Here is an 18039-nt window from a genome sequence, read left to right on the forward strand (position 1 = left end):
AGAGCCGAATAAAAGTCGGTTCGGCGCTGTAGAGCCTACAATTTGTCACCTTTGTCCGTGTACAGACATGTTGACGACCCCTGGCTGCCAATGACACACCTGCGACTGGCCTTTAATCTACCGCAACCATCGTGCAGTCAGTGCACTGGAGCACATTCTGTTGCAACTGCCTTTTACACGTCATGAACTCTCACACACTGGCCTTTTCCTGCAGGGGCCAGATGGTGTTCTCCCACGCACACATGCACGCATGCACACACACACTTTCCACGGTCACCATCACTTAAGACACCTGGTGTGACACATTGCACCTGTGTCATACCAGGATAGAGAGTCAAAAACGAAACCTAAGGTTTTTTGACCCCCAGGGGTTAACTGGGGACAGGGAGGAACTCCTTATATGGCCAGCACACTCTACAGTAGGGAGGATTATCACAACAAAACAAAAAAATAAGTGATATTTGAATTAAGTGAAATCACTGAATATACCTTTAAATGTTTTCAATTCAATTGCTTTTTTGGCATAAACGCATGGCTAGCTGTCTTAACAACGCCACTGTTCTCTCCTCAGGTAACTGCCAGCTGAAAGCCTATCAGGATGACTGCTCTGATGCCTCCAGCCAAGAGGAAGGTGAGAGAGATGATCTGTCTCCTCTTAGGGATGTCAAAAATAACTGAGATAAATAAATTGTGAAGAAATAATGCAATGAATGCATGCTTGGATGATCCACCCTGCACTCTTGTTTGTTTGTTGTCTCATAAAAGGCTGCACAATGTACATAGGCAGCGTCTCAAAGCACGACAGCGGTGTCGGAGATAGAGAGACGGTAATGGGTCAAGCCTGCATTTCAATAATTTATTCTTGCATGTTGAACGGGAGACAAACGTTTCGGCTATCCAGCCTTCATCAGTGATGAAGGCAGGATACGGATAGCCAATTTATTCTTGCATTTTGAACGGGAGATTTGGGGGCCTATCCAGCCTTCCGAAATGTTTGTCTCCAGTTCAAAATGTAAGAATAAATTATTTAAATGCAGTCTTGGTGTGTGCGACCCATTACCGTTATTTATTTGATATGATTTGAGCGGGTAACGCACCTAAAGTCAGAGTTAACCCATTTTGGGTTGGAACCCCTTTTGGTGTTTTAAACATTGTTATAATTTAGCTATTGAAAAATAGCAGATCTACAAGCTCATACTTGTAGGGCTGCTATTTTTGAAAAATTGTGAAAATGTGGCACAAATATTTGAATATATATTCTTTCAGAGTGAACATTAACTCAAATCTTTGCTTCTGGGAGGGTCCCTGGAACAACATATTTTCAGATGGGGGTCGGCGGCCAATTACATATAATTTTTGGGGTCCTTGACATGAAATATTGAGTACCACAGATACAGAAACATAGGAATTTCAGTAATCCTGGTCTCTAAACGCCCTCCCCCTGGCCAGCCGGGGCGCCTGATGGAGGAGAAAGGAACTGGTTGGAATAACGTGTTCCTTCCACGCGCTACGTCCAACCAGGGAAACTCCCCCCTGTCAGGTGTAAAGGAGCAACTTGGACACTCAAGCATGAAGGAAGCATGAGTTAAGTCCGTTGCTCTCCCCAGGTTGGCGGAGGGTGTGTAGAGCCCAGGATCACATTAGATGATTGACACAGGGGTGAAAAATGGGTTACAAAATCGTGGGATAAAAAATATAGAAGTAAAAAAAAGAAACATAGGTATTTCAGAAAACTGTCAGAATTTAGAAGACATTTTCTAAATTTCGATGTCAGGCCTAAATGGGACAGAGAGAGACACCATCCAATGTTGGATCCAGTTCCGGATCCAAACCCTAGAGGCACAGTATGTTCCGGGTTCTGATTGTGGTTTGTTTCTGTGTTCCCAGATGTAGAGTCATACGTTCAGGGACCCAGGAAGAAGATCGGCACCAAGAGCCCCAGTGCTGGGTAAACCTCTTCTCTTCTCTTCTCTTCTCTTCTCTTCTCTTCTCTTCTCTTCTCTTCTCTTCTCTTCTCTTCTCTTCTCTTCTCTTCTCTTCTCTTCTCTTCTAGTTTGTCACAGTTGAATGTGAAAATCTACAAACTAACAATGCGTCGCAATTGTGAGCATGTAGATCGTCACATTGTCAGTGGCAGAAGTGTCTTATTTGTCACTATTTTAGCATCATTCTAAAATACATTCATTAACTTCACGGATCACCTTCGCATTTGAGTAAGGACGCGCTGTTATTGGCCAGTAGGCACTTTGAGTGGCAGTCGGGGGGGGGGGGGGGGGGGGGGGGGGGGGGGGGGGGGAACCTAACTATGGGGCCAAACGATCTCGCCAGAACACGATTTACTTTGCTGTCCATATCGGGTCGCAACTCCAACGGGACTGAGTCGGCTCAGCGGACTCCGCAACGTTCGATACGGGCACACTCGGTGGCGTCTCTCGTGGCTCAAGTTTGCTTGGGACGGCGCCTCTCCGTCGCTGTCTAAAACTGTACTTGGAGGGGAGCGGTGGTCAGCGTGACCATTTACTGAAACGCGAAGGTGATTCAGCGCTTCTCATCATTGACCATAATTAATACAGCAGCAGCAACATGGCCGGCCATATGACAGCGCTAAATTGCTGATGCAAGAAACCGCGCGCATCGCTTTATTCCGTCCCCCTCTGCTCCAGTGTCTCCAGTGCAAAAGGTTCCAAGGGTGAGACTCGCAAGGGAGTCCACACTTCTGACTATAACGGCCAAGCCGAGCGGAGGAAGAAGAGCAACGTGACGAAGATCGGCCAGGAACCTAGCAGCCAACAGGTCAGTCTGGAATGTTTCCCCAAATCTCTCAAGAGGGATTCGGAGCTCCGCAGCTGAATCTGACGGCCATGGGCTATGTGCGCACACGCCATTTTGGAAAGAACGTGGGCCCCTTTCCCTACTTGAGGTGTTATCGATGATACTAATGAAGGCTCTGTTCCATTCTGGTGCTGCTATTGTTGTGCATGTTGACCCACTGGTAACACTCTGCTACACCAGTGGGTTCAAAATGGCCCCGTACGGGTGTGTAACTCTTTCCTCCAGCTCCCTGTGGTGCATGAATCCCCCACCACTATTGTGTGGGGTGGGTCTATGATGGACCCGCCACGCACAATAGTGGTGGTCCCCAGGTTGCTCTTAGTCAGGATGGTGGTCCCTGGGTCAAAATCAGTTGAAAACCCCTGGTTTAGCAGGAATGAAAACAAAGACGCACCACCAGAAGAGGATAGTAGAACAAAATAAACGTCACCATACCTTTTTTAATCAAATAACTGTTTGTTTTGGTGAATACACGTTTGAATGAATATTAGACGAATATTCTCAGTGTGCAAGTTAATAGTCGTAGAATGTCTGTGATCTTACGATACATTTCATGTATTCCATATACACACACACACACACACACACACACACACACACACACACACACACACACACACACACACACAGTATATTTAACTCCCAGCTAAAAATAACACACGGCTCTCTGCCACTCCTGCTGCTTGATCTCAGCACCAGCTGTGTGGTGTTAAAATTGCCAATTAAAACACATTAACACAAGCCTTGTTCTTAAATGTGAACTTCAGATCGGATGTAGTTAATGTTTAAGCCTCCTGTAGTTTGTGCTAAAAGGCGCCACACGGATGGGTGTGTGTGTGTGTGTGTGTGTGTGTGTGTGTGTGTGTGTGTTTGGGAGGGTGAGAATCTATGCCTCACTGAATCACGTGATCGAGAGTGCGCGTGTGTGTGTGTGTGTGTGTGTGTGCGCGCACTTTTGCTGACATTGCACATTCTCTCTCTCTCTCTCTCTCTCTCTCTCTCTCTCTCTCTCTCAGAATATACATCATGATTCCATTCACAATTTCATACCTTTGACTCTGAAATGTAAAGAATTTACAACTTTTTTCATTCACAAAACAAGAGTAATGGAATCGTGAAAGCCGTGTGGCTTTTCGAGTGGATGCTATAAATGGGAGTTGTTATTGAGTTGTTATTGTGCCTGGAGAAAAGATCGATTTGAACAATGTATTGATTTACGATTGGACACATCCATGATTTATGAGCCGTGTCATGTCACTTAAATGCAAAGCAAAAAAAACATAGTGGACAAGAGATCCAGTATAAGTCATTTTACACTTGGTTGCATGCTGAAATAGATCTACAAGCTCACAACGCGTTGCAGTGCGACGCATTGTGACAAAGCTTCTAGGAAAATCTTCGAATGCAGATTGCTGGCTGTCTGAATACCAAACAAGAAAGTAATAAAAATTTTATTATATTATTGTATTATTATATATGTATTATTGCCAATACTACAGTGACTGTAGTCATATGAAGGGTGCTCATTTAAGAAAGAAAAACTAAAAAGTTTAAATATGGAGTTTTATGGACTGGAGATTTCTGCCAACACAATTTTACCTGGATTATTAATATTATTATTTTTATTTTTTGTATGAGCTTGTATAGAGGGTATGCAACTATGTACATGCTTAAAGTGAATGGCACATCGAGTGGCAAAGCAACAGGCAAAGTGAGTTTAACATTGTTTAATGTTGTCTAATGCAATCAGATAGGACTTTTCTGTTTGGATGCATGCCAGAAAGTCATTTTTTGCCATTCAGTAGGCATTCCTGCATAACTTCCGGGTTTGATGATGATGTCACGCGCATACTCTATTGGCGTACGAGTTGTACGAGTTTCAACGTCCACAGCAGCATAAGTGGAGACGGAGGCAGCCGAACCTCACTGAGAAACGAAGCGCATAATAATCGTAAAATGCTCTTTCGTGAAATTGTTAAAAATGTTTCCCGTGTCTCTCCTTCTCTCCTCCAAAGGTCCAGGATGCCGAGAAGAGAGGCAGTCACCCCGTCGGAAAAAACAAGAGCTGGCCCACGCAGGCCACAGACAGGTAGGACAGCACACAAATAAATAAATAGAAAGAAATTAAATAAATGTCACCATACCTTTAAATCAACTAACTGTAAGTTGGTGAATACATGTTTGAATATTAGACGAATATTCTCCGTTTACAAGTTAATAGCCGTAGAATGTCTGTGATCTTTCAATACATGACATGTATTCCATATTACACAGCCATAGATCGGTCCTATCCGTCTGCATTTTTTTTGTATATAATTTCTATCCCACGATTTTGTAACCCATTTTTCACCCCTGTGTCAATTATCTAATGTGATCCTGGGCTCTACACACCCTCCGCCAACCTAGTCCCCATATATGGGAGACATGGGGAGAGCAACGGACTTGAACTCATGCTTCCTTCATGCCTGAGTGTCCAAGTTGCTTTGAGTTTCCAAGTTGCTCATCCGTCTGCATTTAACCCATTTCGCCTGACGACGAAAAAAAAAAAAAGTCTTCTGAAAGAATATATATTCAAAGATTTGTGCCGCATTTTCACGATTCTTCAAGAGTGGCACGCTACGAGCTTGTAGATCTGCTATTTTTCAATAGCTAAAGTATAACATAATGCTTAGTTAAAACACCAAAAGGGGTTCCCGCCCAAAATGGGTTCAACTGGCCAATAATCCATTCCTAAGACTGAGATGTTGCCCTGGGAACACAATATCTTGAGACGGCGGTCAGCAGCCAGATACATAAATGTGGGCGGGGGGAAAGTTTAAGCACAGCTGAATTATACCAACATAGGTTTTGTCAGAATACTGTTATTATACGTTGCATTCACATGGGATCAGGGTAGACCAGAAGTAATTTTAGTGGACGGTAAACGGAACAGGACACTGAGCCCGGCAGCCAGAACCGGGGACGGCAGAATTCGATGTTAAAATATTGTATCTTTTTAGTACTGTTCCGTGCAGTCCAGCAGGTGGTGCCGTTTGCCGTCTACCGCTTGCCTGATCCCCAAGTGAATGCAGCATTATTAGCCCATTTTGGGGAGCTTGTAGGTCTGCTATTTTTGAAAAATCGAAGAACGACTGATTTGGAAACATAGCTTTTTCAGAAAACTGTCAGGATGTAGAAGACAATTTTAGAATCTGATCTCAGGTCAGAATGGGTCAATGTGCCTGTGCTTTCCCCTCAGGGACAAGGGGAAGAAAGCAGCCGTCTGCATCACCAACGGCAGTGTGACTGAAGGCCAGCAACCACAGAGGAGAGGTACGGGTATAGGCCTGTCACAATTATTACATGATCATCTATTATTGCAATTATTTGAGATAATCAATGTTATCTTTTTGCATAATCGTCAACCGTTTCCATCATTTTTTTCAAAAAATGGCAGAAATAGTTGATCTACAAGCTTACAACACGTCACTTTTGTGACGTTTGTAAGCTTATTCAAATTGTTACATTCCAATGTAAAAAATAACTTAAAACACAATACCCGCCAGGATTCATTAATTATTTCAACGCATATTTCAGAGGTTTCCCATTTCAATCCTTATTTTGAAGAGCCAAATACCCGTAACCGGATGTTACGATGACGTAATGTGGTGTGTGTGTGTGTGTGTGTGTTGTCTTGACCGGTTGTTGTTCTCTCGCTGGGTGCAGAAGAAAACCTGACCGCGACAACCACAGCGATGGCTATCGACCGTTGAATAAACCTCGTTTTGACCAGAAACGCCCATTCATGGCGCCGATTTCGAGATAAAAGCCATTGAAAGCAGCGCATGGAACGCACGCGAATGCGCGCGCACATTAACACATTCCACCCGTAGGACGTCTGGAAACGTCATAGGGATTCCAATCGGGGGATGCATTGGACGTTTGTACATGTCCTAGCGCATCCTCAATGATGCCAGGTGAGAGAAGAATATTCTGAATGTTTTCCCTTTTTTTTGTCGGACTGTCGGCCACTGTACTTAGCGCTCTAGGGTCATATTAGCTTACCGTTGACTTAGCTGTTAGCGCGGCAGAAAGAATACCTCGTCTCTCCTAATCCAGGGCGCTCTCCGTGGTTTTGATCTGATGGATATACCAGTGCTTCATTTCTGCTCCTAATCCGCCTCTCCCTCAAAATATGAACGCTTTTTAGAGCTTCTCTAGCGATATTATAAAATCGAGGCCAAGGTAAGCTAGCAAGACTGAAGCTGATTTACGGGATTGGCGCTTTATGTTAAACGCGTGACGGTGACAGCCCGAGTTGTCTTCTAACCGCTTGCCGTTTGTGTGTTTTGACGGTGGCTCAGGCTTGGACGCGTACGGCGATACGTCGTCTGAGAGCTACAGCTCTCCTTCCAGCCCTCAGCACCACGCGCCAGAGAGCCTGGAGAGCGAGGACGAGAGGAACAAAGGTAGGAGACCAGCACACACACACACACACACACAGGCCCCTTTTCCAATAGGGTTTCGAATCCCGGCCGTACATGGCGTTTAGCCCATTCAGGGTGGGAACCCCTTTTGGTGTGGTTTTTAGCATTATTGTATACTTTAGCGATTGAAAAAACTCAATCTTTGCTTCTGGGAGGGGGTCCCTGGAACTACATAATTTCAGATGGGGGTCGGCGGCCGATTACATATCATTTCTATCATTTAGAAGACATTTGTAGAATCGTTCTCAGGTCTAAATCTCAGGTCTAAATGGGTGTCAGAACATCAACATAACAGCAGGTGTGTATAAACAGCATTAATTCAACACCTGTCTTTCTCACTCGTTATCTCCCATCAGACACCGACAGCCACTCTGACGATTCCAGCAAAGGCCCCGCCGACGCCTTCTTCGTCCAGAGCGTAGCGGGGGAGGTGACCTCCTCCCCCAACAACGCCCCCCGGCCCGCCCAGCCCCCCCAGGCGCAGCAGAGCCTCTCCCCCCCTTCGGACGCCCACCACCACCACCACCACGGCAACTTCCCCCCTCTGTCCTTCGTGCATTCCTTGTCCTACGTGTTCCCCAACGGCACGCCGGAGGCTCTCCTTCCCGGCCAGAGCGTCGGGAAGTCCTCCTCCTCCTACGACACGCTGATGATGCAGATACCCCTGCCTCCTCCTCCTCCTCCTATACAAGGTTAGAAGAGTTTTGACGGGTGAAACCTGAGCTAACATCGCCCATGAAATGTGCCACCTTTCGCCACCTAGTTAGACTGATCCGATTTGGCTCCAATGGGAAGGGTTTCTGCCAGCCACGACCGCAGGCTGCAGACAGACAGTGCAGTCACTTTATACTTTTGCTATTCCAAAATAGCGCAGCACAAAGTAATGCTTTTTAGCTCAAAAATGTGTTGAGACCTGAGGCCGACTCTGAGCATTCTACATCCTAACTAGTTTTCAGAAAAACTTTCTATTGCTATTTCAGTCATGAAGTCATTAAGTCGTAAAAAGTCGGCATCGGACAGTACAGTAGTGTTTTCAAAGGGAGATTGTACAGCATTTTGTTCCGACCCACCAATCTCGATTGGTTGAAAGAGGCATGTCTACCCGTGCTTCAAATGAACATGAAAGCACACCAAATTCAGTGTGTAATTATTTTCCTGGCGGATCCAAGCACACACACCCACCCATGCTCGTCCTCTGGCTTTCTCTCACTCGCTCACTCACGCACACACACACACACACACACACACACACACACACACACACACACTCACAGACTCACACACACGCACACATGCACACATGCACACACACACACACACACACACACACACACACAGAATTGAAAAAGGCCAGAGTAAGTATTTTGTATTAAAAAAATAAAAAACTCAAGATAATGTGGCATTTAAAAAATATATGTATAGAGCACCAAAGTCTGACGTAACTTTCAGTAGAGGGCGCCAGTACACAGGTTAATGTATTTCTTTAGTTGCATTGAAATCCCCATTTCATTTTAGATCGCTTCATATAAGAACTTGAAACTACATATGAAGGCAATGTCGCTGCTAATATACGTCACGCCCAGCTGTCAACACATTGCGTTCCTGAGATTCCTCATTGACGTAAGCTCAGCTGGTGCTGACTCGACTCGTACTAACCACGAAACATTAAATATCAATCAAATTAAAATAAACGTAATTCACATTCAGTTTCTGTTGTGCGACGGGCAGATGCAGCCACCCGCCTACCCGGAAATGTAGTCTCTGGGTTGTTTGACTCGTTTCTAACGCTTATTTTGTTACTCTTTGGGTATATTTGTACATTTCCACCTTCAGTCGATGCTTCATATCCATATGAGTGAAAAGGCTGGGGTGATCGGTTTATTTTTCAAACACAGTTCTTATATGAAGAGATCTAAAATTGGGGATTTCAATGCAAAAAAAAAATACATGAACCTGGGGACTGACGCCCTCTTCCGACAGTGACGTCAGGACTTCGGTGCTCTATTCAGTTACAGATTAAGCTTATGAATAAATAAATAGATATTAGGGCATTTTGTCTATCACTTCAGTTAGTTTTGTAAACACACGATACAGTTTCAGTTATAGTTAAAAATGTTTTATTTTATTTTATTTTATTTTCCGTTAACTGTAATAACGTTGCTCCTATAGTCCCCGGCGGCTCGGGCGCTCCTCCCGGCGGAGACCCGGAGAAGAGGGATGCGCCGCCACCCCCCCCGGCCGCACCACCACCACTACGCACTTTAGGCGCTCCCCCTCCCCCCCTGCACGCTCCGGGGAGCTCCGCGGTCCAGCCACTGGTGGTGCAGAGGTTCAAGACGGCGGCGTCGTCGTCGTCTCCGAGCGTCCCCCCGAGCGCTCCTCCGGTCCCTCCTCCTCCTCCGGCCTCGCAGGCGCCTCTCCAGACGCCCCTCATGGGGGCCCTTATGGGCGTCCCACAGCAGCAGCCCATCTACCCCACCCCGGACCCTGCGGGCCCTCTGCCGCCGTGCACCCCGATGCCACCACTGCAGGCGGAGCCTCCCCCCTCGCACGCCATTAAGCAGCACCCGGGCCTGGCCCTGCCCTCCCCGTACTCCATGCCCCCCGCCATAGGAGGCCCCGTGCCGTCCGGAGGTAGGCCTGTCATTATTATTACCGGAATTTCCGGACTATAAGCCGCTACTTTTTTACAGCTAACGGCCACTAGGGGACCTTCTAAATCTATCTCTATGTCTATGGCCTCTATGCGGCTTATAGTCCAGTGTGGCTTGTATATGTACACATTTGTTTTTTTCCCTAAATTTAGCTGGTGCGGCTTATATTCAGGTGCGCTTTATAGTCCGGAAATTACGGTACGTCATCGTCTAATTGCAATTATTTTGAGATGATAGCAATCATTTTCGCATAATCGTCAATTGTTTCTATGAATGACGTTTTCAAAATGTTGTTTTTTTTTTTTTAATAGCAGAAATAGCAGATCTACAAGCTTACAACACATGTTGTAAGCTTGTGTAACACCGAGGATCTGAACTCGGGGTCTCCCGTGTGAAAGTCCAACATCTCAACCACTACTAGACCATAATAGGGACATCCCTATGGACCGGGGGAGATACTGTATTAGACTTTTGAAATTAACACAATTGATCACAATTAATTTGCGTGACAATGGGCTCTATGCACAAACGCCATTTTGGAAAGAACCTGGGCCCCCTCTCTACTTCCTTCACAGGTGTTACCGATGATACTAATGAAGGCTCTGTTCCATTCTGGTCAAACAGAGTCAGTGTTAAAGGTGCAGTGAAATGAAAAAGACGTTTTTCACACTTTTAGACCATATCCGTGGTCATTATATGGGCATACCTAACAATGGATGCCAAAAAAATGTGAAAATTCTCATTTCTGTGTGTTTTTATATCAAAGGTCCAAAAAAACGATTGTATTATTTATTTATTAAAACGAAAACGTGCTGCGTGATGACGTGTAGAGATACACAATCGATAAAAGCCAATAACAATGAAGCTCACCCGTTTAATTTCCCATATTTGCTTGTCCATCCAGCACAGCTGCTACTGATTACAGAAATCCTCCGTTTTTATTACCATTCAATATAACATCCAGACAGTGTATTACTCGGTTTCAACTTAATCATCACGCAAAAATATGTATCCGAAAACATTATAGGGTAGAAATAAGCCACATAACAGTAAACTGGTTGTGCTGGCCGACCATCTGATTTATAAACAAACACATACCACGCTGTTGCTCATAGCATAGCTAAAGTCCCTAGCTACCGTCCCATCGCCTGAAGGGATGCGACGCTCTGATTGGTTCAGAAACTTCAGACCGGTGTTTCATGTGGAAACACCATTTTCATGTTGTTCACCATTTCCGTTTCACTGCGCCTTTAATGATACTAATGAAGGCTCTGTTCCATTCTGGTCAAACAGAGTCAGTGTTAATGATACTAATGAAGGCTCTGTTCCATTCTGGTCTAACAGAGTCAGTGTTAATGATACTAATGAAGGCTCTGTTCCATTCTGGTCTAACAGAGTCAGTGTTAATGATACTAATGAAGGCTCTGTTCCATTCTGGTCAAACAGAGTCAGTGTTAATGATACTAATGAAGGCTCTGTTCCATTCTGGTCAAACAGAGTCAGTGTTAATGATACTAATGAAGGCTCTGTTCCATTCTGGTCAAACAGATCCAGGGTGCTGCTATTGTGCGTGTTGGATCATTGGAAACACTCTGCTACACCAGTGGGTCTCAAAGTGTCCTTGAGTGGGTTCCAAATGGCCCCGTACGGGGCTGTAACTCTGAAAGTGTACAAATCATTTGTACACTCAGAGTTATGGGGTTAAGTTGCAGAACCACTGCACACTAAAATGGAACAGAGCCTTAACCCCCTAGTGGCCAATGACGTTATTTGCGTGTTAAATCAGTATATCCCCCACGTTATTGACGTAGTGTTTTTTTTTTTTTTGGTGCATTAGCTAGGTGGGGGTCTTACCCAACATGTCACAAAGTTTCGTTTTGCTGTGATCAATTGTTCATTCACAATTCATTGTAATTAATTGTTCAACCACTAGATGACAGCAATGTTTAACCAAAAATAGAGACGCATGCAAATGCTTCCCAAAATGAGTGTAAAACAGACGAACCTGGCTAGCACATATCCCAGACAGTCATTCAACACTTCCACACCTCAATCAAATGCAAATGCCTCCCAAAGTGAGTGTAAAACACACGTGCTGAGCAACATTCAGTAGCCGTGAAACATGAGCAGCAGCCTGCTAGCATATCACAGACAGTCATTCTTCACTTCACAGTTCACACCTCCTTTCAATAACGTCCCACTCCCAAGCCAACAAACAATGATCAAACGACCACGAAACACAATGCCAGCACAACAGCTCCGGCCATCACAACATGGTGAACCATTCCACATCAAAGACCCACAATCGCCAAAACAAAAACAACAACTTTAGCTCTCCATTTATTTTATTTGTGTCACTATGACCCCAGGTCCCACGCTGATCAAATTGCTATTATGTTTATACACGACATCATCACATCAAAAGAAAAAAACGTGTGTTATTATAGCTCCGAGATCGAGGCGCCCTGCAACCCAAAACAAGCGCTCGGATCGCATACACAACGCCCAGACATCAAATAAAACCAATCACAACAAACTGTGGCATATAAAAGGTGTGTTATTTTCTCACCGTTCTGTGGGAGTAGTCGTAATCGTATGTTGCAGAGAAGCAGAGAGGACGTGTTGCAGAGAGAGAGAGAGAGAGAGAGCTAGTGAGTTTGATTGTTTTATCGCAGAAATGTCTGCTCGTAAACCGAAGCGCGGTGGTGGTGGAGGAGGAGAAGAGAAGAAGCCTCCTGCGTCGGCTCGTAAAGGGCGAGGAAAGGTCCCACCGAGCCGCGGTGGTGATCATGGAGGAAGAGAGGAAAAACCTGGTACGAGCACTGGAGGTCAGACACCGGCTGGTCGAGGACAGGGTCCATCGGGGGGTAAACGGCGTGCACCAGTAACGGTAAAGGCGCTATCCGACACCCGTGAACCCCCAGTGTTGAGAGAAGGGCTAGCGGCTCAAGAGTCACCACACAGTGACTCTCGCACTGTAGCCCGTGGCCGGTCCACCCGTCCGGGCCGTCCCCGTGGTGGTCCAGTTCCGGGCCCTGGTCAGTCAACAATATCATCATTTTTCCGTTCCATACCAAAAACCGACACAGGGTCTGAGCTGGAGTCCGAGGATGAGGCAACACAGCCCGGCCTCGGTTCCAACATTTCATCTCCGTCTTCCCTTCATGGACCTGGTTCCGTTACCTCAACCCCTTCGTGTCAGTCTCATGCATCTGCGTTGGCTACTCCGGTATACCCTTCACTTCGCCCCCGTGCCTGGCTGGAGAGAAGGCGCCTGGAGTCGCCTTACAATTCATCCCATAGTTTCACGAGTGAAAGTGAGAAGCCCGTTGAGTCTGATGACGACAGTTCTGGCAGCTCCTGGTCGCCAATGAGAGAGTCTCGAAGGCGGGACGAGCGCCGACATACCGATGGTAAGATTCATACAATTATATTATATTTTGTATTATGTATTTGTATCGCAAAATGTAAATGGATTTGTATGGTGTCTGATAAATGCCTACCGGTATGTTTTGTTATTTTTGTTGTAGACGAGGACTGGTCTGACGGTTATTCAGGAGGTAATCTTTTCATTTATTTATAATTTTCATTACAAAATGTATGGCAACTGTCTGCATTATGTTATTCAAACTGGTCGTGTAAAATAGTGTGCATACTGCATAGCTGCATATCCCAGATTTATCTAAAATGTATCTCTTCTTTTACTGTTTTCAGATCTCGATGTGTGTGAAGCAGCCCAGCGAACACCAGTTGGCGCTGTTGGCAAGGGTAAGTTTACATTTCTTCTATTATCTCACTGAAACTAACTAAATGAAAACTACTATGACAACTGAAACTAAGACTAAATATAACTGACTGTCACATTGACATGTACACATGTGTCAATGTACACATTTACATGTGAGCTTGTAGGCCAATCTACAAGCTCACATACAACATCGACATGTTGTGAGCTTGTAGATTGGCTATTTTCAGCATGCAACCAAGTGTAAAATGACTTATACTGGATCTCTTGTGCATAGTCCCTCCAACATTTTAGTATTTTATTTTTGTGATGACTGTCTGTTATATTTAGTCTTAGTTCCAGTTGTCATAGCGTAGTTTATTTAGTTTCAGTAACTAATGTATAGTCTACAAATACACTGATCTACATGTGAGCTTGCAGATTGGCTATTTTCAGCATGCAACCAAGTGTAAAATGACTTATACTGGATCTCTTGTGCATAGTCCCTCCAACATTTTAGTATTTTTGTGATGACTGTCTGTTATATTTAGTCTTAGTTCCAGTTGTCACAGCATAGTTTATTTAGTTTCAGTAACTAATGTATAGTCTACAAATACACTGATCTACATGTGAGCTTGCAGATTGGCTATTTGAACTATTCAAAAATGTTTATCAAAATAATGAAGGCAATGAAGTTTAGGGAGGAAGATAAAGATGTCATTCAAGCTGGGCATGCACAGATTGTTATCTAAATATATATTTTACTCTGTTTTCAGGTAACAGGGAAGCAGCCCCTGAACCACCAGCCACACAACCATCAAAGGCAGGCAGGGGTAGGTTTTATGTATTTCTGCATACACTTACACACAAGTAAAATGCATTTATTGTATTGTAAATGTATATATGTGTGTTTATAGTAAGTAATTGTGTATTCCTATAACATTTCAGGTCGAGGAAGAGGAAGGGGTGCACATGGCCAGGCCGCTGTTGGCAGCACAGGCAAGACCAAAGGCAGGGGTACGTGTATTGTTTTCTGCTTATCACACTTACACACTTTGTCCATCCATCTTCAACCGCTTATCCGTAGTCTGGTTGTGGGGGCAACACCTCGAGAGCTCTAGATTTCCCTCTCCAATTCACAAAATATGTGTTATATATGTACATGCATATCACACACACACAATGTCCATCCATCTTCAACCGCTTATCCGTAGTCTGGTTGCGGGGGCAACAGCTCTAGAGCTGTTGTTTTTTTTTTTTTTTTTTTTTTTTTTTTTTACTTTTTTGTTTTTTAATTTCACAATGTATGTATGTATTGGTATTGTAATTGAGCACATACTCATTCTAGCACATACCTCACCTCTAGCACATATGTTTATTGGTAAGTAATTCTGTATTTATATCATTTTCAGGTCGAGGTAAACCAGGGAAACCAGGTCAACCAGGTCAGGTCGATCCTGTGTGGCGTCATCTGGATTCCTGTGGTTGGCAGCCCCAATCCTTCCCATTCACCGCGACACCAGGACTTCTCAGCGAGGCAGCGGCTCTGCAGTCCAGCAAGCCCACCGACTTTCTGGAACTCTTCCTCACAGAGGAGTTGTTGACGGTCATCGTGTGGCAGACCAACCTTTATGCAGCTCAGTGCATCGCCGCTATGCCACCAACGCGTCACTCAATCAGGGTCAAGGCATGGAAGGACGTCAACCTCAAAGAACTAAAAGACTTCTTTGGTCTGTTCTTCTTGACCGGCCTCATCAAAAAGCCAGAGTTGGCAGACTACTGGTCTACAGATGAAGCCCTGTCCACGCCATATTTCGCGTTGGTGATGTCCAGGAACAGATTCCAGCTGATCCTGAGGTTCCTGCACTACACCGAGACTCGGGAAAACCCTGATGACCGGCTCTTCAAGATCCGCCCCATCTTGGAGTACCTCGTCAGCAAGTGGCAGGAGATGTTCCAGCCGTCACAGGAGATCTCGATCGATGAAGGGACGTTGCTGTGGCGAGGACGTTTGGCCTTCCGTGTTTACAACCCGTTACCAGCTAGGTATGGCATAAAGTCTTACATTATGGCCGATTCGGCCACAGGATATTGCCACAATATGCGGCCCTACTGTGGCGTGTATTCATCTTTGATCGATACTGTCACCGGTCTCCTTGGTGACTTGGTAGGTAAGGGGTACATCCTGTTCATGGACAATTTCTACAACAGTGTGAGCTTGTCTGACCACCTCCTGAAGATGAAGGTCCATACCTGTGGCACCATTCGGCGAGGCCGAGGCCCACCCCCAGAAATCAACGACGTCACAGTGGCCACCCTGAAGGAAGGTGACAGGATTGCCATGACTTCAGGGAGTGTGATGGCTGTTGCTTGGAGGGACTCCAAAGTCGTCAGAATGGTATCCACCTACCACCAGGACACAGTGGTTCACAAGAGAAAGTGGCAGAAAGGCGGCACCCAGGTGCCATATCAGAAGCCTCAGGTGGCGGAGGACTACAATCAGCACATGAACGGGGTCGATCTGTTGGACCAGCACATAAACTATTACCCCTGGGCCAGGAGATCGTCCAAGTGGACCACCAAGTTCATCATGTACCTCTTCCAGATCTGTATGTACAACGGCTTTGTCCTCTACAGACAGCGGAATCCGGCGGGTGGCTGTAAGAACCTCAAATCATTCATCCACTCAGTGATCCTGGCTTGGTCCACGCCCACACGAGTCACACGGAGAAGGCCGCACAGAGACCCAAGGATCCGGCTGTCGGCCAACGTGGCACCCCTGACGACAGTCCATGAATTGGCCAAGCTTCCACCCACGGATAAGAAGAAATACCTGCAGAAGCGATGTGCAGTGTGTAGCGAACACAAATCGGGGGGGCCACGCCGTGAGACCACGTTCCAGTGCGTGGTGTGTTCCGTGCCGCTGCATCCAGGGCCATGTCACATAAGGTACCACACAGAAAGAGAGTTGGACTTTCAGTGAGACACTCTTGTATTGGAGGGGGGGAGGAGGGGGGGGGGAGAGGAGAGTTGCACCACTCAGTTCACAAGAGTGTGATTTTTTTATTTCATGTATTTATATCTCAGGGAGGGGGGGGAGGAGGACGGGGGGGGAGAGAGGGGAGTTTCACAACTCAGTTCACACAGGTGTGATTATTATTTTGTCATGATTCATGTCTTTATCTCAGGAGGGGGGTGGAGGAGGAGGGGGGGAGAGGGGAGTTTCACATCTCAGTTCACACAGGTGTTATTATTATTTTGTCATGATTCATGTCTTTATCTCGGGAGGGGGGCGGAGGAGGGGGGAGAGGGGAGTTTCACATCTCAGTTCACACAGGTGTGATTATTATTTTGTCATGATTCATGTCTTTATCTCGGGAGGGGGGAGGAGGAGGAGGGGGGGGGAGAGGGGAGTTTCACAACTCAGTTCACACAGGTGTTATTATTATTTTGTCATGATTCATGTCTTTATCTCGGGAGGGGGGGAGGAGGGGGGGGGGGGGGGAGAGGGGAGTTGCATCACTCAGTTCTGATTTTTTTGTATGTCATGATTCATATCTTTATCTCTCAAGTGAAAAATAAATTCATGTTTGAGAGCTTATTCAAAAGTGGTTGTCTCAAATTATTTTCTCAAACCAAGGTGTATGCAACTGTATGTAAAGTAAGTAAAACTGTATAACTTCTACTTAAAAAATGGGCCTTTTTGAAACCAAGGTGTAATAACATGCTTATAAGTAAACGATGGAACATAATTCTTTTTTCGTTGTAAAGTAGAGACTTTGAGATTCCAAATAAGCTATTGTGTGTCACTGTAGTCATATCACACAGGTTTTTATGGGACTTGACAGATTAGTGTAAATGGGGCCTTCTTTAGTCGGCGCATGGTGTTTTCAACGGCCTAAAACGTAAAGAATGCAACTTTTTTTTTTTTTTTTCTGGGTAAAGTAGAGATTTAAAGCTTTACAATGAGCTATTGTGTGTCACTGTAGTCCAATCACAGAGTGTTATATGGGGCTATAAACAATATCAAACTAAAACGGCTTGTAACTCAAAACTACTAAAAAAAATTGCCTTTTTTCAATGAAACCAAGGTGTACTAAAATGCTTATAAGTAAACGATGGAACATGCTAGGAACATAATTCGGTGTAAACTAGAGACGTGCAGCTTTAAAATGAGATATTTCGTGACATTGTGGTCATATCGCACATTTTTCTATTGTCATTCAAAAAGTCAGCCAAAGTTGGCCTAAGGCACAATAAGATGATATTAAGGGTGGCCATAAAGGGGTTTAGTATCATCGGTAACACCTGTGGCCTGGAAGTAGGGAAGTTGCCCCGGAAGTAGGATGAGTTGTTCTGTGTG

The 18039-nt window shown here is 45.2% G+C and overlaps 1 protein-coding gene across 4 annotated transcripts in view; it reads left to right on the top strand.

Annotated features, from left to right (window-relative positions):
• The window catches only part of LOC310868225 (zinc finger CCHC domain-containing protein 2-like), a 65135-nt gene that overhangs the window by 37064 nt on the left and 10032 nt on the right, over nt 1-18039 (top strand). For all 4 annotated transcript variants that reach the window (XM_083778549.1, XM_083778551.1, XM_083778550.1 and 1 more), the window contains exons 7-14: nt 572-631; nt 1888-1948; nt 2664-2793; nt 4848-4921; nt 6071-6144; nt 7176-7280; nt 7655-7990; nt 9468-9932. In XM_083778549.1, the coding sequence (XP_083634675.1) occupies nt 572-631; nt 1888-1948; nt 2664-2793; nt 4848-4921; nt 6071-6144; nt 7176-7280; nt 7655-7990; nt 9468-9932 (1305 nt within the window). The remainder of the gene's footprint in view (nt 1-571; nt 632-1887; nt 1949-2663; nt 2794-4847; nt 4922-6070; nt 6145-7175; nt 7281-7654; nt 7991-9467; nt 9933-18039) is intronic.

Source organism: Protomyctophum parallelum, assembly GCF_964188405.1.
Source record: "Protomyctophum parallelum genome assembly, chromosome: 12".
Lineage (NCBI taxonomy): Eukaryota > Metazoa > Chordata > Actinopteri > Myctophiformes > Myctophidae > Protomyctophum > Protomyctophum parallelum.